Source organism: Tauraco erythrolophus, chromosome Z, assembly GCF_009769465.1.
Source record: "Tauraco erythrolophus isolate bTauEry1 chromosome Z, bTauEry1.pri, whole genome shotgun sequence".
Taxonomy (NCBI): Eukaryota; Metazoa; Chordata; class Aves; order Musophagiformes; family Musophagidae; genus Tauraco; species Tauraco erythrolophus.
Window position 1 is genome coordinate 28,780,020 of NC_141496.1, and position 22,839 is coordinate 28,802,858.

General features: G+C 34.9%; 1 protein-coding gene across 7 annotated transcripts in view; it reads left to right on the top strand.

The window, feature by feature from the left end:
• Positions 1 to 22,182, top strand: part of AP3B1 (adaptor related protein complex 3 subunit beta 1) — a 176,755-nt gene extending 154,573 nt beyond the window's left edge. For 6 of the 7 annotated variants that reach the window (XM_086630039.1, XM_086630037.1, XM_086630040.1 and 3 more), the window contains 3 exons: positions 3,680 to 3,777; positions 8,961 to 9,099; positions 21,444 to 22,182. In XM_086630039.1, the coding sequence (XP_086486165.1) occupies positions 3,680 to 3,777; positions 8,961 to 9,099; positions 21,444 to 21,597 (391 nt within the window). In that variant the 3' untranslated portion in view covers positions 21,598 to 22,182. Of the gene's footprint in view, positions 1 to 3,679; positions 3,778 to 8,960; positions 9,100 to 10,626; positions 11,154 to 21,443 lie in introns of those variants that run through there. The other variant, XM_086630041.1, reaches the window with a different exon arrangement.
• The last annotated feature ends 657 nt before the right edge of the window (positions 22,183 to 22,839 follow it).

Here is a 22,839-nt window from a genome sequence, read left to right on the forward strand (position 1 = left end):
GCATCTGATTAAAATTATGTAGTAGAATGTATTATAGAATATATTAAAAGCTAATGTTAGACATGCAGGACTGTCTTCACATCACTGTCACTTGCATTTTTGCCTGTTTCTTGCTGTTTCCTTCCCTAGTGCTTTGTCAGCGGATCACCAAGTTGTTTACAGGTGTTGGATATTAAGACAAGCAATCTGGTACTTTTCTCTTTACTTCATTACTCTGAAGTAGTCTTTTGGCTCCATTCCAGAAAGCAGTTCTATTCAGATGGATAACTGACCTGGAGAAAGCAAGGCTGGACATGAACAATTGCTCTCATTTCTTCTATCACCCTGGCCTTTTTTCCTGTAAAAACAGGATGCCGTCTTTTCCTTTCTTCAGCAAGACTGAGCAAAGTCTCCTAGACTTCTCCATTCCATGTTTTGAAGGAACTTAGTATGTTGCTGCTCTTCTTCCATTTTTTCAATCATCTGTAGAGATTTTGTGAATATAAGGCAAAAATAGCGAGCTGGTTTTGGAGAGATGTATTCTGGGTCAAGCAGCTCCTAGGAGTGAAACAAAAAAGGATAATATAAATAGCAAGAAGAATATTCTTCAGCCTCTTATTAGAATAACAATTTTTAAAAAGCTTTGAAAATTAAGACTTTAAAGACTGCTGTTGTGGAATCTTATAAGAACTTATTCACAAGTCGTAATATTATTTGTATTAGTTTCAAAGAAAATTTTGCCATCATTGTCCTCAAGGCTTTTGTTATGGCAGGAAACTTCTTTCCCAGGAACCTTTTGGAGCTAATCCTTTAAAAAAAAAATTGAGGGAAGAGAGAGGGGATAAGGAAAATGAACACTGGCTTCAAATGACAGGTGTTCCCACTGCAGCCATCTGAAAAAAAAAAAAATAAAACTCTGTGTCTTCTAAAGGATTGAATATTAGTCTTGCAGTGTCATTTGTTGCAGAGATAATAAGTCTCCTTGTGTTTCTGTGGGAGCATTATCATCTTTTATTTGTTCATCTTAATTGGGCACATCAGAAGATAAATTCATGTGATCCTTGGAATTACATCATGAAAGCGGTGTAAGTCTTTTAAAAATACAATATATGAAGTTCAACTGTTACTAAGGCAACAGTAAGAGTAATGATTTCTAACGTTATTTGCCCATAAGTTCACAATTATATGCAAAACAGATCTTGTGAACTAGTGGTGAGGTACTGTTCTTGGACAAGGACCTGAGCAATGTGAACTAAGGTGGTCTGGGGCTGAACATGAGATAGGACCATGTGATTTCCAGATGCCTCTTCTGACCTGAATCATTCTGTGGTTCTATGGAACTATGAAATTACTTTTGTTACGTTAGACATTAGTATATATTTAATATAAACATGTAGTAAAAGAGTTGCAGATCAATAAAAGCTGTCTATTTAGCTTGTAAAGTATGTGAAAAAGAGAATGATAAAAGGATTATCTTCTCTGGCTGAAAAATAAATTTACTGAAATACGCTGAAATTAAAGTAATGCAAAGTAAACCACATGCTGGCTGAAGGCAAATTAAGACCAAAAATTAATTTGAAGAACAGCGAGCAATCAGAATTTCTGCTTGCAGACTATGAAGAGTTCGTGGTTTATCAAAGAATATCTATTAGCTTTTTAATCACTAGGGGAAGGGGAAGTAGAATGTTTGTTAACAGCAGAGGTGAGTGGTCCTCTTGAGCAGTTACAGCCAAAGAAAACCCAAGCTGCGCTCATGCTTTTATTCCTTCTTATTGTGAAAAGATAGTTATAAGCATTTCAAAGCAATCTAATCATTGATGTTATGAGTTTATGTACAAACGGCATGTCCAGTCAGTGAAGGGCGTGAATCATGCATAAAACTGTTTACCTATTTTATGCTAGATTATGTACTGCGCGTGTTCCTTAAATATGAAAGATAACATTGGTTAAACAATCAGTTGAACAATACCAATGAAGGTATTGTTAAAAGTTTTAGTCAAATAGTCCAAGTAGTATATATAAACAGCAAAAAGTTATGAGGCAGTTGATTAAAGACCTTTCTTTCAGCTCTTAAGCTGATGGAGTTCTTGATCAATTTTCAAAGGAAAAATTAAAGAAAAAAAATTACTTCCTTGTTTTACAGTGCACTTGATCAGGCCAGGCAAACAACCCCTGTTCCTTTACTGTGCTAATGACTTTAGAGATGGATGGTATTTAAAGTAGTATAGGGAAAGAAACGTGAGAATTTGTTAGCTAAGCAAATTTTTAAAAGCAGCACTTCAGAAGTGATTCTTTGTAAAGGAAATACTAGCAGGTTTGAAGGGATTGCTTTACTGTATATTTTCTAAATAATAATTTTGAACAAATAATTTTATTTGAAAAGCCCGTACTTGAGATTGCATCTATCAACATAATTCTAAGACAGCAGTCAGAAAGTAAGAATGTACTAGTTCCTAACCATTTGCTTGTGAAATTGGGTAATTATGGTAAGTATTAAAATTTTAAGTAATGGGACCATAAAATGCTTTCCTGTTTTCAAGTGGCTTATCTAGCATCGTTAGGAGGGAGACACATATTTTCTATATTATTGATCTAGTGCTGTTTGTTCCATCGGTCTGTCTTATTTCAGAATTTTGAAGTTGCAGAGTTATAAAAAAATCTGTAACATATAGTTGAGGTTAATGTAAATACCATGGAAGTTAATTGATAAAATATATTCCCCATTCTAATGATTATATCATTGTATTTAAGTAGGATACCTGAGGCTTATCAGCAATCAATATTTATTGACTATTTGTTATATCAGCCAAAAAAAAAAATTGTTCTTTTCTAAAAATTTCTCATGCATCAAAGCATTAACAAGATTCTGACTGGATGTGCTGATCCTGAATTACTAGCTGAATTCCTTACGGTATAGTTAGTCCATCAAACATAGCACAGTGAGTGTATCTTGAGTTTCTGTAGGCTTGGAGATGAGATAGTTGGAAACTTAAAGAATTGAACAGATAGGGAGAGCAAGTTTACTGTATAATATTTATTTTTTAAGGAGGAATCTATAGCATTTGGTAGTAGTGTGCTACTACTGATAGTAATTTTTTAAACTCTGCCAATATGAAAATTGCCTCAAATTCTGCAATTTTCCAGTGTGCTTTTACATTAATCAGTATGCTCTGTGGGTTTGTTTAAATGTACAAACTGTTGCCAAATTGAAGTGATCAAAGATACGTCTTTTTTATTCCCAAATTTATTGTTTGAGTTTGTTTTCAGACAATAATAATCCTTTTTGTCTGAAATTACACCTTTTCTAGGTTTAGCCCTATTTCTGGGACAGCTGTTGCTGATGACAGAATTTGTGAATAATAGTTCTTTTAAAGGAGTAAAATGCGTAATAATTTGTCCTTTGCAATTTAGTTTGAGTGTGGTGTCTTACAGATTACAAATAAACATTAATATAAGTAAAAGTTACATTTTTCAGAAACACAAGAGCATGCACACTATATTAATACTACATTTGTACTGGAGAAAATGGATCAGCTTTACTGATGTAAGAAATTAGTGAGCTTTTGGATTAACGAGGTAGAAATCATGCAGGGTGGTTCTTACACTACTTACAGATTCCGTAGTAAATTTGGAGCTGATATGTATATATTAATCTGTGCTGAAGCACTTGGTTGATTCTCTGTAATTTCTCTTTTCCCAGCACAAAGGATGATCATTTCAATGTTAACATTCAACCCCCTGTTGGAGAACTGATTTTGCCTGTCACGATGTCAGAGAAAGACTTTAAGAAGGAGCAAGGTGAGAAATGTCTCAGCAGCTTCAATAAATGTGTTTGGATGAGAAGAGGGCTGTGTGCCTTTCAGTTTCCAAACATATAGCAAGTGCTTCCAGTGTAGCTGTTTGTGTTAGACTCTGTTAGTAATTCAGTCTGATACTAATCATGTAATTCAAAAATATCTTAAAAAGGATGTGCAGTAGTATTTGACAGCTTTTCAGTGTGCCTGTAAAAGCGCAAGCCTACCCTTTACCCTGAAACAGCCTTCTGGCTCAGAGAGCTTTGGCTTCCTATCATGAAGTGTAAATGTCTTTCCTAGTAGCAGCAAAGCAGAAAGTTAGAACCCCAGCTCAAGGAAATAAACCAAATATACATTGATATGGTGTCTGTCTTTACTAGTCTTTATTCCAAGGCTACTTTTACCTACTATTAGGGTACCTGTTCCTCAGCTACTTTGAAGGTTATTTTAGTCTTTCTCCTTTCAAATACTTCATATTAAAATAAAATTCTTGTTGGAATGACATGTTTTAATATACTTCTGTGTTGTTCTAATGCTGCGTCTTTAAAGAATGTAGGTTTCTGATGCATGTCCAAACACAAACCTCCATAAGAGCTTTTAGTGACTTGAATATTTTATACTAAATAATTAAAGAAAATTGTACTTAGCTGTGACTGTGTATTAAATGGAATAGTCCATACTGCTGCCCTTAATTTTGGTATGTTTTTTGGATATTTTAAAATATAAACGATTACATTTTGGATGCATTCAAATGTAATAGTATTTACTCATCTATCTCATTGTATGGGGATTTACATGTGTAAATCTCTTCACACCGAGATGAGAATATACCCATGGGATTCTGTCATTGCTGTGTAAGGCGCAGAAGCCCAGTGTATCCATCAAGCAGTCAAGAACACCAATGAATAATGCTATGTATTACTAATTATTGCTTTTCAGCATTTCTTGCTTTTGTATTTTTGAATTATTAAGAAAGTAGATTAAATATTGCCCAGATCATTTTCAGTTAAGCTTATGGCTGCAGTGAAAAGTTAGGATTGTGCTTTGTTTTCTTAACCAATTGATACTTATTTGCTGTTCTTACCCTTTGCTGGCTAAAGCCTGCCTCTCTGCTTTATACCTGCTCAGCAAACCAAGGTGAGTGATTGAACAAGGCTGTGGCACATTTATTTTAAAATGTTCCCTTCTAAAAATTGTAGCTGAGGTTGTAGCGAAAGGAAGGCAGGTTACTGTGCTTCTTCCCTGCTCTTTTTTATTTACTTGCTTTGTGATACTTTGATAGAGTTTTTGTATGGTTTACTGTGACTGAGGGCTTTTTTTCCTCCTGACTGGCCATACAGAACCACGAGCACATAGAAGAAGTGTACTTGGAGAATAGCTGTGGTCCTCTGTGGAGTTGTTGCCAAAATTCCTTTTTCTTCTGCCATTTTACTTCTATGGTTGTTGATTATTTGTCTGAATAAATCTGGCAGCTGTTTGCTATGTTTAATAGAGCAGAAAGGCTACTCTGAATAAAGCTATTTGAAAATTTGTTTATATGAAGTATTTGTAAATCCATGAAGGTCTCTTGGCATTTCTGTATCGCTCTCTCTGTCTTCCTGAATTCGTTCTTTGATGCAGGACTTGATGCTGGCATTTAAAAACCTTTTCTATTGCATCTTTTTTCTTATAGATATCAGCTGTTTCAGAATATTCATGGTAATAGAGGTCTCAGTTCTAAAGTTTGCATAACTATTTATTACAAAGATCTAGGAGCAGCTAACATTTGAGGAGAATTACTATGTGATCTTGCTAAACAAAAAATCCAAATTACAATAATAAATGCAGGGCAATTTAGAAGCTGGTATTATTCTATTTTGTGTTTAACATTGATTTTTCTGTATTCTCCAAATGAATCTGATTTATATAACTTGTTTTTCACTTGTCATGCTTTTCCTTTTTCCTTGTTTTTCGTTTTTGGATGTAAGTTGTTTCAAGTCTTTTACCTGGAGATGCCTTATTTTATTTGCAACAAAAACAAATAGGTAAAAAATAGTGAAAGAGTGAGGAGAATGTTAGAAATGCAAGGTTATGTTGTGAGAGAATGAGAATATGTATGGGGTTTAAGGATTTTTACATCTAAATTGCATGTATAACCCAGTAAGAATGCTAAAGAGGAAATAGCCGGTATTACACCGCTATGCAGAAGACAATTCATTGCTACACATCTTTACTCAATTACACTCTGCTGTTTTGCATTGTCTGTTACATTTGTGTATGTCCATTTTCTTCCTGATGGCATAAAGATAGGGGAACAGACAGGTTATTGAATATTCATGGCTGTGAAGGTTACCTAGTGGTAGTGGCAGAAGCTCGAAAGCCACATTTGTCCGCACACTGCGCAGGATACGCTCAGCGTTGCTACACTGTCTTCCCTTCACTTCCCTCCTGAGCTGGGGAATCCTCTGGTGAGGTAATTCCCCAGAGCAGCAGGCGAGTTAGCGGTTGATGTTGTGATTGACAATTTGGAAGCAGTGGATAAAAAGGGTGTTGCCGAACTACTCATTACCTTTCTGGGTAAATATTTTTACTGATCTTTAGGCCTCAGGATTCTATACCCTGTTTTACGTCACATCCCCATGAAGAGTCCAGTTTCTGTAGCAGGAATTCTGCATGTGAGAGACATGTACTGTTGGAAGTCTGTATCCAAATTTTTACTTGTCTGCTGTTTCTAACAGTAGCAAAATTCCCCTTGGCTTACTTCAGAGTAGAACTAGTCTGGTAGCTAACATACCTTGTTACCTACCAGTGTAATTTTTCCAATTTTATTTCCTTTTGTTATTAAAAATCTGTACAGTTATTTCATTGTATCAGTTAGTTAACTCTGATTAATTGATACTCTGTGCTCTAACCAGAGTTTTCTTAGACTCATGTTTCAAGCAATATTAAAGGTGACACGTGATGGTTATAGCTGGATGTTAATCAGAATTTTTACGAACGTGTTTTTAAAATAGCCAGTTGAAACTACTTTGAGTATAAAGACTTCCCTCCCTGATGTGCTTAAAAATCATTTTGTCAATTTTTGTAAATAAAAAAGAGTATACCTGATTTACATTTTAAGAATGAACAAAAACAGCAACAACAACAACAAAAAAAACTACAAAACCCCAACACCTTGGTTAAGTAAACAAATTGTTTACCTAATTTTATTAAGATTTATATATCCAACTTGTCTTCCTAACAAGCAAGATGCTAATTCTTTAAATGGTTGGACGTTTGCTATTTTCTGGCCCTTGACTACCACGAGCAATCATATTTGATGCCCCTTAATTAGAGCACCCTTTTTTCTTTCCAGGTTCTTTTCCACCTCAGCAATCGAGACAATACATTTGCTTACCATGCTGCTCTCCTAAGTGTTCTTTTGCATGTAAATTAATCTTGATTCAGTTTACACTGTCATGCTGAGTGGTACAAATTGCCTATAACAATAAAACAGCATGAGTTAAAAATAAAGGGGGGCGAAAAGGCAGATTGAATGTGTGCCTTACTTGATAGGATGTTACTTTGCTTTATGCCAATACATTAGTCGAGGATAATGAATCTTCTGTTCTGAAAAGCATGGTTTAGTTGATTTTTTTAATTTTACTTCAATGGAGCAGTACCTTGTCTTTTATAGAACAAGTTAGACAAACCATTAATGACAAGAGTGTTAAGGTTAAATATGAAGCAATGCATTCACTTCTCTGAGTGCTATCCATCTTTCCATTTACAGGAGCTTGACAAAAGTACTGGCTTTGTACATTTCCTTTAATTACATGCTGCGGGAAACAGGCTTTTAACATAAACATAGTTGCATTCATTTATTCAGCATTTGCTCTTCAATAGAGCTTAATGGAGAAGGTTTAAATCCTAAATGAGTACACACATCTCTCAGCAGTGTTATGTCAGTCCCTGTGCTCTGCTTAAAAGCAGTTTTAGTCTGCGTATGTAGTTTTTAAAGCTTTTGCCTAATAGTGAAGTTAAACAATTTGAAACAGAATGTTCTATTCCCGAGATAAAGCTGATCTTTACAGAAGTTGTGTGCTTATTTTTATTCTCTTCAAGAGCAGATCATGTTCAAAAATATCCCGTTTTTTACCTATAGGCTGTTCCGTTTTTACTTTGATATTTCTTGTTTTGTGACAGGAGCTAATGCACATTCTAGTGCATTGAAATGTTGGATTTATTTTTTTTGATTGTTCTATTAGGCGTCTTAGTGCCATTTGCTCTGGGTTAGAGCGGTATGTGCAGTCCTAAAACACTAGCCTTTTGAGACTTTTGTGTTGTTTTCATTGTTAATGTTATTGTGGATTTCAGGTGCTTCATATTTCTACCTAAAGTGTTGTGCTCCATTTTTTTTCTGCATTTTCAGCTTCCGAACATAGTGTAAAAATATGCACACGATGTTAAGATCTAGTTACTGCTGGGTTTTAATCAACACTAGTGCCTGGCAAATTATTCTTCTAAACAATGGATGTTGATAGAAGAGAAAAGTGAGGGGTTTTGTTAAAATGCCCTTGAACAACACTTCCTCCTTTACTTTTTTTTGCCATATGTTTGGATATAATCTTGACATTTCTATTCCATTTTGTAGTGGTAGTCGAATTATTTTAATCAAATATTTTATCATGACATTATAGAAAGATGGACGCTAACTGAATTTCCCAGTTTCTAATGTGATGATTTTGTCTTCATGAACTAAATTGAACCAATGACTACTATCTGAATTTCAAGATTATTTTTTGCAATTGGATATAAAATTATAATTAAATGCAGTGGTTTTATGATTGAAAGATTAGAAGATATCTTTATATATGGTCTTACTTAAGCTGGACTTTTCCAAATCAGTCTTACTTACTGTTTCATTTCTGTGTTTACATTCTTTTGAGTTATATTTTTTGTGAAAATGAACCATTTTGGTTTCACAGTTGCATTAGTATTGCTCATATCATTGTTCAGTTATTAGTAATTTGCTTCTAATAATAGAACATTGCAAGTCATATATTAACCTAATGTAATTATGTAATTTCTTATAAAATTTTTTTCTCGACAAATGATTTAACTTTTAATGCAAATGTGTTTTTTCGTTTAGAAGTCTCTCATTTTGGTTTTATGCTTAATAAGCAAGCAAATCTTAAAGTATTCATAATGAAATACTTCTTGTTTCAGGGATGCTGACAGGAATGAATGAGACATCTGCTACAATAGCTGTTGCTCCACAGAACTCTGCTAGACTTGTAATAATCGAGAAGGTAGTGAACGCAGCAAACCTGGGTGTAGTTCCTTCTGGTCAAGACAACATACTCAGGTAAGATTACATGTCATTCTTAGTGGAACCACCTTTAATATGAATTTTTTAATTCTAAATACGTCAACATTTGATAATATTAGGGAAAATTTTATTATCCACACCTTTAACGGATAAGGTACCAAATTATACTGTAACATAGAATCTTAAGCAGATATTAACTTGTGCCTAAGTACTCCTCAGCTTTTTATTTGAATGTATATAGAATAATCTGCACACAGTTAGGGATAGTTGTCCTTTCCTGTTTGGGGTTTTTTTTTTCAAACTGAAAAGATAGCCTTTTAAAGCATAGTGCTTTCAAGAACATCTGTATGGAGTTTTTTACTTTGTTTCTAAAAGTAAGGGCCTTACAAACGTTTATCATCTGTGAGAAGTAGCCTATTTTTCCCATATTAATTTTCGACCTGTGGTATCCTGTTAGTCAAACCTAGAATCCAATTATTTTTTTTCAGTTCGATGATCTTTTTGAATGCAGGTTGAACGTTAAATTAAACATTTCCTTGCCCTTCCTATACATACATGCAAGAAAAAACAGTGATTAACCAAGAAAGTAATTTGACTTGTTTAAATTTCAGATATTAGTTGTAGGTCAATCCATTTCACCCAAAAGCCGTGATACAGAATGTCAGTGGAATTGATACAACTGTTTGTTAATGACAGCTTTTAATGTGATTGACTCAAAATATTTAGTCCTGGGAATCTGTATGGCTTCTCACTTGTGACAAGAACAAACAGGAAAATTGCCATGTGTGGAAAACCGAGTGGACGCAAATAACAACAGCAAGATGTAACTGGAAACTGTTAACCTGGTCTTGAAATAAGAAAACACATGCATCTCTGCTAGTATCTACTAAAACTGTTCCAGAGTGTGAATTATCTCTTTAGCCACCTGAATTTTGCTATTTCAATAAGAGCAAAGTATCTTCTTTTAAGCAAAGAACAATATTTTTCTTTGAAATTTTGCTGGCCAAGATGACTGCTTGGAATGATGAGAATCCTGTAGCCCACACAGGACTAATAACCTGATATTTCTCTTAGTTGCATTTAGTTTTTTGTATCGCTGGGTATTTGTATTGCATTGCATTAACATTAACCCAGCTGGATTTTCCTATGTATTTGATATGGTCAATGATAAAATTCTGTTTCACCATAAAAACATGGTACAGCTAGTGCGGTTGCACTGAAATGATTGTCACTATTGACACCTGCTCCTCCATGAAAGAGTCCTCATTTGTTGCATCCCTGAGGGATCTATACAGGCTGCGTTCTCAACATCAATTCAAAGACTAGGTGAGAGTGTCAATCAAGAGAGACTGAAGTGTCTGCAGTATACAGGTGTTCTCCATCTTTACCCTATCTGTCACATGAGACTTACCACGTAGGGATGGATTGTCTTGTGACTGAGTCTCAAAAAGGCTCTCTAAAATAATGGCTTAGTCCCTAGCTCAGCCACAGGTTGATTTTTAGATAAGTTTCTAACTTGATCTTGCTTTCTCTTGCTCTTTTTTTTTTTTTTTTTTTTTAAAGGAGGTTTTCTGCAAAACGGAGTCTGTGACCAGCAGTAAATAAACTGAAGGTGTACTTCCTGTTGGGTACACTCCTTCAGAGGCAGTGGTGGAAGGCATGTTCTGGTCAGGCTGAAGTATTCAGAGTGCTTTAGAGCATCCTGAAATCTTATTTCTGGGATTTTTTGATTCAGAATAGAATTATTCAATCTTCCACAGTAGTTACAGAATAGTTTGTGTTTATGATGTCCATCAGGAAAAAAAAAAGTGTTTATAGCAATTTAAATGGCCTACTGGAAATGTCCAGCAATGGTAAGCATTTGAAAAAATAGCCCTTCATTTGCTTCACCGTAAGTAACTGGAGTTCACAGATACTATGTAGTCATAATTGCACCTAGTTTTTACTGAGAACAGGAATGGGAACATTAACTAATTGATACTGTGATGAACCTTGTCATCTTTTAAATAGTACTGTGTTATCATTAGAGTAAATCCTAGATTTAGATGAATGAATATTTGAGATAGAGATTAGATAATACTTTCCAAACAAATGACTGCAATATTTTTTTATATATATATATATATGCTAAAAAGTATACATATATTTGGATTAAATCAACTTTGCCATGAGAGTAAACAAAAATGGAGTATCTTCTTGCAAAATCGCATGGATGCAAGACGTGTGCCATGTTTTATTTATGTGACATGTACACCATTTCAGGATGATAAAATAAACGGTCACCTTTTATCTTGACAAAGCAGTTACAGATTCAATAAAAATATGTGAAAAATGATTTTTTTTTTCTTTTTCTATAGTATTGTCATTTGTATTGTTTGTTTTATTTCAAGTGGTATTCTGGGAAAAAAGTTATATACAAGAACTTGTTTCAGCTTGTCATGCTATTCTGTGAGGACTACTTGAGTTCACTTCTTGGAAGTGCTTAGTACATACCCTTTTACACAGGAAGAGTAGTACTATTTTTAAACTGATGTTCTGCACTGTGCAGCATGAATTATATTAACCTCTTAGTTGATCATCCCCAACTTGACTATTACTACTTAATGACTGCTAATGCCAAGAAATTTATATTGGCTGGTAATGCAATATACTCATTCAAAATGAAATTGTATAGTTTAATACAAGTGAATCTAATGGACTTGAACAGGTGCATGTCTCATGTTTTTTTTCAGTCTAAATATATTTGCACTAATGACGAAGATGATGTCATGCTGGTGGGACCCAATTACTGCTCCTTAAAATGATAACCCTGTTTAGGATTGTATTTTTGCACCAAGTGAAAGCACTTAAAGCAAATATAATGATTTGAAAATAAATACTTGAAACAAATATCAACAGACTAGTGTGCAGTCACCAATGAAAACTGAAATAAATATACACTTGTCAAATACATCAGCTATGTGTCAGTCTGCATCACAGTATAGCAACGCTTTCTTACATGTGTTTTTTTCTCTCTTTACCATATGGCTACTGAGTTTTTATATTTACGTGAAATGTAATAATTTAACTGCTAAGTGAGTGTAGAACAAAATGAAGAAAATATATATTTTTCTTAAAATATTGTTTCAAAAGACTGATTGGGATAATTGTTCGAATATACATAGCTCTTTCAATATTCTGAGAACTGTTGTTTGTTAAAAATATTTTAAGAAATGAAAGGTTACAAGTGGGTTGAGGAGCACATAAATGTTGACAAAGTGATTTCAAAAAGAATCAGGTAAGGCACCAAGCTTCTGTCTTATGATTCAGGCCACATACATGGGCACCATTTGAATATCTGAAGACAAAGGCATTGAAAGAAAAATATTTGTTCCTGCCGTTTGAATAACTACATTTAGGGATGAAGTACTTTTCAGTTGAAGTATGTCTGACGTTTGTAGTCACTGAGAAAAGTCTACCAGGAATTTTTTCGTCTTCAATATAAGAGGATGCATAATTGAGGACATTTATTCCCTCAGAGTTGATTCTTCCGTGGACTATCACTTCAGCTTCCTGTTTCTACTTGGACAGTAACATTATTTGCGTTACATATCAAAACTGAATTCTAGACTGTTCTCTTCTATTTCAAAATGTGACAAGATGAAGACACAATTCAACTCAAGATTTTCAGTAATTTTCTTTTTAACCAACATGAGCCTTATTTATCTAGAAATGCCCTTCGTACTAGTGTTACTTTCAGGATGTGTTCTTTATTCCTCTCAGATGAATATTCTAAAAGTCTCTCAGGTCTCTTCCTCCTTTATTCATTTTCAGCTCTGTAACCTCCTACCAGGATAGGTAGTCTTCATTTTCTTCACTTTGAATATAGCAAAAGACAACAGATGGTGACATAATGAAAAGACTAGTTGCAGACTTTACTTTGATCTTAGATAGACTTGAATGCTCTTACAGTTCTCTTGAAAGCGTCAAAATATTGTCTGCTATTACATAAGACCCTCTGTGTAAAGGAGAGGCGTTTCAGGGTAAATTGGCTTATAAGAAAAATAATGGAAATACACATAGAAAGCATGTATTTATACTACCTACAAAATATGATGCAAAAGCTTTTAATGTGTTGACTGTAGCATGAAGCAGAAAAGTCCACTCAGAGCTGGGATCACAAACTGAATTTGCTTCTTCACTTTTTCACTTTGTTTTATGCTTGTGTGATTTCATTGACGTCAGAATAAAATGTGTAATGGGATGGAGAATCAGGCCGTATTGAACTGACTACCTCTCTGCCTTCCACTTCCTGAAGCATTTCTTAAATGGGATGCATTGTACTCTAGTAGATGTTTTCCTTCAATGAACGTGGCTGTACAAAATGATGCGAGGTAGAGCACTTTTTCCTCATTTTCCATTCTTGTAGACTTCACTTGCACATTGCCCAGTCAGTCAATGAGATAAAAGTCTGAACTCATCAGGGTGGATATGAAGAACGAATTTTAGTCGACCTCAACTCGTTTAATAGTCTATTGAACTAGTCTGTTGCTACTGTTGTATTTTGGAAGGAATCCACAAGAAATCGTTGGGTTACAAAGTGAGCGTAATGTCACTTGCATCTCTATTCTGTGGTTCATCAGGATGGCCTTAACCATTGACCAGCACTCTGAGACACATGACAGCATTAATTTCAGTTGTCTAATTTGAGGTGGTCACATCTGTAATTTCAACAACTCAATACAGGACAATCTGAGATTTTGGAGAAAATCAAACTGAAGCTTCTTTCAACACTGAAGCCATAATCTGCTTCAGAACAGCCATTTCACATTTTGAAATTATGAGTTTAATATCCTTCTCCATTACAATCATGGAAGCAGTTGTTCTAATAGCGATCTTTTCTTTCTAGAGATCACCAGAACTTGCAGAGGGAGGATTCTCATCTCTTAGTGTGTCGTCATAGTAAACACCTGAATTACCAGCAAATAAGCTTTTAAACAAGAAGCACAAAACAGCACTTCTCATTGCTGGGACAGGTTAACTAGCTCAAGCACACCGTTGCATGCAGTGACTATGTTGCTTCTGGAATCCACATTTTTAAGGACACTAGACTGCACCATAAACATATGCCAGTTTGTTCAGAGCTTGCTGTGTGTAGTGCATCATTGTTAAGCATGCCCATGACCTGTGTGATTTTGTGAATAAGCTAGTATTGAACGAGGTGTAAAATATCTTCCACCTGTCTTTTGGAGGCTTGCATTATTATCCATTAGCAAAATCAAAAACAAACTGTGTAAATCATGTAATTTAACAGTAAGCATACTGCAGTGGATGAGCACTGAAATACTGAAGAACATGAAAGCAACTAGACCCAGTGTAAAGACTTGCATAAAATGCTTAAGAAACAGAAATCCAAGGATCAACACTTGTTTTTCACTAGCCTTTATTCCCCACCCCATGCATCAGCCTGACAGTCTGGTTGTATTCACCCCTTTTTATCATTTTGCAACCTGTCATGTCCCATTTATAATATATTGGCAGACTGATTCTCAAAGGAAAGAGGGTTTTGTTTACAGACAATTTTGATTATCAGAGAATGGCATGCTTAATAATCAGTTATCCTCCCCACATCTTTTTAATCCAGCAACACTTAACGTGGGGAGAAAGGGTATGCAATTGTGCATGTATGTAGGTATGTTTGTATTGAACAAAACCCCATTTAAAGGGGTCTGCCTGGAAAATTTCTCTTTGTATGTCTCCAATTTGTACTAAATTTGGAAGAATTCTCAGGCAGGAAGTTGGTGATCAGACCCCATCAGCTTACCACAACTAACAACTGCATCCGCTTCCAGCATGTCAGAAACGAAGGGCTATCACTCATCTATTGAGATTAAACACGGTGTAGAAATTTCTGAGAAGTGTAAGTTGCTTATAGTTACTCCGTTTGAATCCAAACGTGTTCTCAGTAGCTGACAAACAGGTCTTGTAAAGCCAGGAAGGCTTTTTTAAAGACCTTCTCTGCTCTGTGTGCACACAGAAATCTTTCCTAAGATTTTTACTAAGCAATTGGCCTGTTGGAGAGCTCAAATGAAGTGAAATCTACCTCTGGCAGTAGCTTCTTTGACGCAGTTATGTGGATTGTTCTGCTTCTGTGGTTCCTTAGCTGTGGGGTTCAATCATCTTTTTCTCCTCTTCTAGAGAGCTGCAATGGGTAGCTGAGTGAATAAACTTGTAATAGACATACAGCCTTGATATTGCTTCCTAATTTCTCAAGTAGGAATTAATCAGACAGCAAAATACCCTAGGCAAAACAGTTTCACTGGTAGCTTTTACCTGTAGGAGACAGAATTTTAAATGGAATAGTATATCCGCGTCCACAGTATTTCAGCCTTCATTGTAGTCAAAAGTTGTAAGCTCTTAAATGTTTTATTGATTTATGATGGCAGTAATTCTGGCTTTTTTTTAAAAAAAGCTCAACAAGGCTGACCATTTATATTTCTTCTGTCAGCCAGGACTAAAAGTCTTTCTGGTTAGTTGCTGTTCCTAGGTAAATACTTTTATTCCTATAGAAAATGAAAACTGAAATTTTAAAATATGAAAGTAACTCATTCAATAGTTTCTACTAAATATTCTGTAATACATTAATCAAATGCTAATGTTCCAAAACCTTTACATTTTCTCCTCACTAACAAAAGGAGCCTGTACGTATTAATACAGTTTTCACGTATTATCAGCCTATGAAGATTCTGATTAACTGGTACAAAATACTTGATCGAGAGAATGCCTTTCTACAACATCATTTTAAGGCCCTTAACATTTTAAATATAGTCTTGTATTTAAGCAGCTTGCATCTGGATTGCAAAATTTAAAAATAACTTGAAGAAATTAAATTTGAGCTTAGCATTAAAAGTATATGAGTGAGTCATTTTAGATATGAGGTTAATCAAAATAGATTGTTCTAGCCTAGCTTGTTTGCTGTCCACTAGAGGACAGCACTGCTTTTGTATCTGAATGCTGTAAAGTGAAAAATATGTGCAGCATTTTCTTTGAAAAACAAACAGGAACCTTCTGAGCCGGTTATTTAAACGGATAACATGTAACACTTAAACTAACTGAACATAAGAATATATTTGATTTCAAAGATCTCTGAGCAAGTTTAATATTTTAATATATTTCTGTAAGATAACTTACTTTCTTGGGATTAACTAATATTTCTGCAAATTAAAATTTATAGCCTGTTTTAAAGATAGACTGTAGGTAATTCTCAAATACTTACCATGTTAAATCCCTGATTCTTTAAAAAAAAAATAAAAATTATAGGCTAGATGCAAAATAGATTTAGTATTACAATTATAAGTTTATAGGCGTGAGGACCAAATATTTTTATTCAAGCTTTTAGCTTGTTGAAGTTTTGGGGAAGAGATATAAATACCTACATATAAAAATGCTGTGATTTTTGAACTAAAAGTAAATTTGGAGGATGATAAAGAGTTCATACAGCATCTTTTTGAACATGGGGAGTAGTGCTACATGTTGGACAATAAGTTCAGAAGACTCACTTGCATTCCTGCATTTTTGTTAGAGGTACAGTGCAACTGCTTACTGGCAACCGAGAACAAACTCAAAAAAAATGTTAAAAATGTATTACAGCATTGATTGCAGTTTATTTTACAATTTTATGATTTTATTAAACCCAAGAATAGTTACTATTGGAAATAATTGCGTTAGGGTAATGGATTAGTTATTTTGAACAATTTGTTTCAAAGTAGTGTTAAAATAGCACAAAATGTACTGCAAAAAAGAAAACGTCAAATTACCATAATATGATTTTTAAGGTAAATATTAATTTTTTTATTAATAACCGGTTTTAAACAAGTTTTTTTTCTGAAAACAAATCACCAGGTTAAGAAAAAAATCTTTCTTTTTATTAATATATTTCTTTTTGGTTTAGTATTAAGCTTGCTCTATCCCCAGGTCAGAATTGATAGATAGTAATGCTGTTCCGAATACTTTTTCATATTCTAAGGCTTACCTAGAGAACAACTAGAAGTAATTAGTATTTTAGCCAATTTTTAAGTGAAATGCAAATTATGAAATCAAACTTGTACATAGATGGAATTTATCAGACTGAGATGAAGATTCGGAGTACTGAAACTATAAATATTTTTGTTGTCCAGTCGATACACTGGAAGGTACTTCATAGTTGTTCATTCTTGTATTTACAAATTGAAGACTAATTCACAGCAGTATTTTTCCCCTTTGAATATATTCATTGCATAACTTGATTACACATTTGTTAACTTTGGACTAATTATTTTTCTACAGCTAGGGCAGGGCATTGCATCTTCTGATCGTCTTTCTTACTAATAGGATTCTGTCTGCTTCAGCAGGCAGTAATTGAAGGCTTCATGTACAAGATTTAAAGAAAGGGCAGAGAAAAAAAAAAGTTTTAGCCTCCATAGGCCATTGTCACTGTTTCTGGTAAGCAGTAGAACAGGAAAAATTAGAAGAAGCGGAAAAAATATTAGCTTGAGTAGAAAAATCAAAAAGGAACACCGCCCAACAGGAGAGAACGTATGTTTTAGTGCTGTTGAATTATGCGTAATAAACCCTGCTCTGCTGTAAACAAATGTCTCGATACTGAGTGTTCGGATGTAAATTTACTTTCTCAAATGTTGAATTTTAAAGAGCAGATTTTGAGTGAGTTACTCTGTTGCTTTCTATTCACTGGCATGGAATTTTCACAACCTTTCGTCATGAAAGAGTCTCTCCTGTATGTTGTAGCTATCTTCTCTCTGCAAATAAAGGGAAAATAACTGCTAGTCTGTCGTTAGGCTAGTCATCGTTACAAAGCCAGTGTTTGGCAAATCCTGTCGCATCGTAGTATCCGATACTCTGTGTTTTCCCTTTATATAAGCCATAAATCAAGTATTTCTGTGTAATAATCATTAACAAATTGTTTTCATGGACAGTGAACGAGAATAGGTACTTGATTTTTAACTCTTGAAAGACTGAATGAATTTCTAAAAATATACAGTACTTTATTGATGTTGATTTAGAATTTGATTCTTAATATGTATTTTCTTACCTACTGGCAGGTACTATATTTATGTAAAAGTAATCTATGAAATCCTTCTCTTTTTTTGCATGTCACATAGCCGCAGAATATTTAACATTCTTTTTAAAGAAAAAAAAATTTGGAAAAACTCAGAATATGCAAATGTATCTCACATTGTTTTGTTTCTAATCTGTCTTGATTTTTTTTTAAATGGGAAAACTATTCACAGCTGCAAATCTTCCTGAATATTTTAATGATGTGAAACCAGGTTTAGAATTAATATTATCACAGAAAGAAAGGCAGAAAATAACTGCAAGTAGAGAAGAAACTGCCGTGCTGAAACTATTAGTAAATATTCGATTCTGTTTTCTGAATAGTATTCTCATTTCCTTTCATTTTTTTCATATTCACTGATGCATCCTTTGTTGCAACAGAACCATGCTTATACTGTCTTTTGGACCTACAAATAACCAATTTACAGGGTAGATTTTAACGTACTACAGTGCAGTTTCCAAGGCTTATTTCAGTCTATGAATTCTGATTGGTTTTATTATCTTTTTTCAATTTTTTTTGTGTTCAAATTGTAACCTTTAAGGCAGTATCAACTTTCAGAAAAAGTAAAAAATAATTACTGACCTTGTGGGGAAAATAAAAGTTTCTTGTGAAGAATAAATACCTACTATATAAAGTTATTAATTTTTGATGCTGAAAGATTTTTTTAATGGCTTTCTGGGCTAAGTTTAGTTGAGCACAACACACATTTTGGAAAATCCATGTGGGCTTATTATAAAAGTAAGCATATAAATGCAATAACGTGTCAAAAAAACGGCTATTAACCAAGTCCCTTCAATGACAGTATACGTAAAACATTTAAATAATTAGCAAATTAGTTTTACTGCTAGTGTCTTCTACCAGAAGTCAACTGCTTCATCCTTTTATAACTGTGTTCAGTTTCACAGATCATATAAGCGTATTTATGTTATAACTCTCTTCAGAAACTAAATTATCTTCCCAATTTTAAGGAATGGATTTCAATTTCTGAAGTTCAAAAGCAGTGGTAAACCCATTGTGTGGTTGCTCTTCTATACACTCTTTTTTAATGGTCAAATAAGTCATCCCGTTCTATTTGAATTCTTTTTTCACTAAGCGATTCCACTTCGGTGACCATTGATACAAACCGATTAGCCGCTGCTAGTTATGCATACTAACATTTTGTGTAAAATTAACTGAGTATCAGAGCCTTTGCATCTTGCAAACCACATAGAAATTCACGTTTTATTGATTTTATGTGTTTTGTTCAGAGGTATGGAAAAGTGCTATTGATCCCCTATGTGATTTTGCAAATCCACGTGTAAAAATATCAGTGCAAAACTCATCTCTGATGCTTCAGGCCACCTTGGCTTTTGCTGTAAGCTGACTTTGTATCACTTTCAGGTTTTAATAAAAGAGGGTAAAATCAAGCCTCGGGGCTATGAAACACAGCAGGAGTGCCAACTACCAACCTATTTATGTGCATTCTCAGACATAATCTGCTTCTGTGTTGTCCCAAGACGCAACTGTTAAGTAAATAAAATGACTAATAAGACTATTGTTTCTATAATTATCCCCCTGTCAAAATGAACAAGAGAAGTAGTGATATTCTACATGGCCATGCAAATAGATGAAATCATTGATATAACTAGTTAAGTAGATCATTTTTATAGTAGTAACGTGTTTTTAGAACGTCCTATTAAAGGGAGAGGTCTTTGAATGTATCTATAATCCAGACAAAAGAAATAGATTGACCTATGATGGGTGACGTTAGAGAAGTGCCCCATGTTTCCTTAATTAGTATAATGTGTTGTGAGATTTTGATATGCTTAGTTTAAAAAGAAAAAAGACAGAAATTACTTCTTGTTTAAAGAGAACCTGCTTCCTGCTTAAGTGGCTAATATTTTAATTAAGTCTGGAGTGAAGTTTTTTGAGTATCTCCTGATAAACTCCCTCCTTTATGTTGATGGTAATTAAACAGATCCCCAAGGACTTGGGCAGGCGCTTTGCAAGGCCCATGCTAATTGTCAGACATGAGACACTGACCAGTTGGTTTGCTTGTGAATAGCCCACAGCGGGCTGTCAGCCCAGCAGTTTGATTTTTCTGTATTGTGAGCTGTTGTCAGGGCTAACTGGGTCCTATTGTGGCTGAAGATGTTGCGCAAATTGAGGCAGATGGCTCTGATTCAGACACGTGTCATTCAGAAAGAGGAGAGGAGATTGGCCCTGCAAAGTGGGGTCAGACTGGGTCACAGACCTGCTCTACACTTGTTAGTGTTTTCAAAAGCCCATGTGCAGCAACTTTGTTGTTGTCAAGTAACCAAGGGAGAAGGGGGGGTGAGGCAAAAAAACCCATGGTGTGTTCCTTGTGGAAGATGGAAGACGAGGCTGTTGCCATCCTCTTCTGTTGCCATCCTTTTCTGTTACCATTCTCTTCCTTCCCGTCTCTTGGGCTTGGCTGTGCATGCAGAATGAATTAACAGGATTGACAGAAGTTCATTGTGCCTAAAATGGCTTTTCAGTCAATTGTGGTGCTTAAAAGGCTAGTTTTGCTTTTAATTCCATGTAATTAGTGGGTTCTTCATGTCTTGGAATTTAGTAGTGCTGCATTAGTCCTAACTTTTGTTTATCTGATTGGTTGAGTTGGGGTTTTTTATTTTCTGTGTAGGATTTTTAATAATTACGAAGTATTTAGAAACATTGGCCACATTTTTATGATTGAAAGTTCTGGAGACAGATTCACAGATGGAATGATTTGGTGTCTTGCTGTTACCGTCATGTCAAGTAATTGTACTGGATGTTTATAACTTTGACTGGTTTTAGTTTGAATTAATTCCCAAAATGGCAGGAGGATGCACTTTTCTGAAACTACAACAATTTGGCTTTTTGGAGATGCTCTACTACATTTAATGTAGTTGCATTTTCTTTGGGGTAACAAATAATGATAGTTAGCCATGGAAAACTCCATACAGCTGCATTCAAGTTGCCAGTGTGCACGAATATTGTAGATGAATGCAAGAATCAGAATTTACATTAAAAAAACTAAATAGAGTTACGTTTGTACTATTAAATACATAATTTTGCATGATACTTTTTTGTCCTTAAATGTAAAAATATTTACACAATGCTGAACAAATTCTTTCTGAAGAATTTATGGAGGTTTTTATGGTTTATCCCCTGAAATGCATTAATGAGATTGGAGGCACTTTATTATATTTGAGCTCATTTAACTTTTGCAGAAACAAATATTAGCAGTCTTTGACCTTAAAATCCTCAGTGATTTTTATTTCTTTATTTTTCCTTCCCCATCCAGGTTTGCAGCTAAGACTGTGCACAGTGGGTCACTGATGCTAGTCACAGTGGAGCTGAAGGAGAGCTCTACAGCACAGCTCATCATAAACACCGAGAAAACCGTGATTGGTTCTGTTCTGCTGCAGGAGCTGAAGCCTGTCCTGTCCCAGGGGTAACCTGCTTACATCTGGACTTCAGAATCTGGCACACAACAAAAGTGCCTGGCATCCACTGCTGCTGCCTTTCATTTATAATAATAGCCCTTCCATCTGGCAGTGGGGGAAGAATACACTCTTGACATTCTTGTCTTCTGCTTTAGAATGCTAGTGTGTATCTATCATGTATGCAAGACCTTTCCTTTTTTTTCTGCTTGCTAACCAAAGAACATACATTTTACTGTCAGTTATCTGCGCTTTTAAATGTATTTCACATTTGTTCTGCCCTAGTCCTTCCCTCTCTGCTCCCTTCCCCCGCTACCTTTCTTCCCCATCGGTTTTCCCTGCTGCAGTGGACAAATACTAGATAATAAAGTTCAAAGGAAATCATACTGCTAGACAACTAAGTTAAAATGGCAGGTAGGTTCCAACAACATATACAGCTACTTCGTGGTTCAGAGAGGTCTTGTTGCATAAGTGTAAAACTACAACAGGTAGAGCAAAATTATGTTTGCTTTCTGGAAATGCTTGTAAACCTGAACTCGTCTACTGAGAACATTGTTCCCACCCACTGCCATTTTCTCAAATATTTCTGTTAAGGTGCCAATAAAGTAGTGTCATGAGCAGAGGCTCCCTCTTTCTTGTTTTGGTAGAGAACTGATAACTATGATCGCCAGTATTATTTGTATATAACTGGTTAATTAAAGTAAATACTGACGAGGCTGGACACTACAAATGCATCAGCAAACTGTTCTCATGAAAGTAGCCAGTGTTTATGTTCCTATTGTAATTTTCCGCTATGCAGTTACAGTTTTGTTAATAAACAAATCCAGTAGCTGCCTATTTTCTAATTGGCCTGTTCATAAAATAATGATCGAATTATTAGAAATTAGTATTATATGAAATAGTGATTATTAGACTATTGTGGCAAATACTGCCATCTAGGTTAATAAATTACTCAGATCTTTGCTTCTAATTTCTTTTGTAAACTGACATGCAGAGGGGATAGTGAGGTCATCCAGACCTGGAAGTCAGCAGGAGAGAAGAACCACCTGCAGAAGCAAGAGGATTTAGGCAAGGCAGGGTGAGAGGGGAAGCTGAATTTGAAGCATGATGTACCTGTCGGGTGCAAGGCTTGGGTCAGCTGGTTTATGCACAGTATTCCACTTGTGCATAAACCAGGGCTCGAGGCAAAGAGAAATTCATAGCCATATCTACTGAACTAGAGCTGAGAAGTCCAAGAGCCGTGCCACCTTTGTTGCA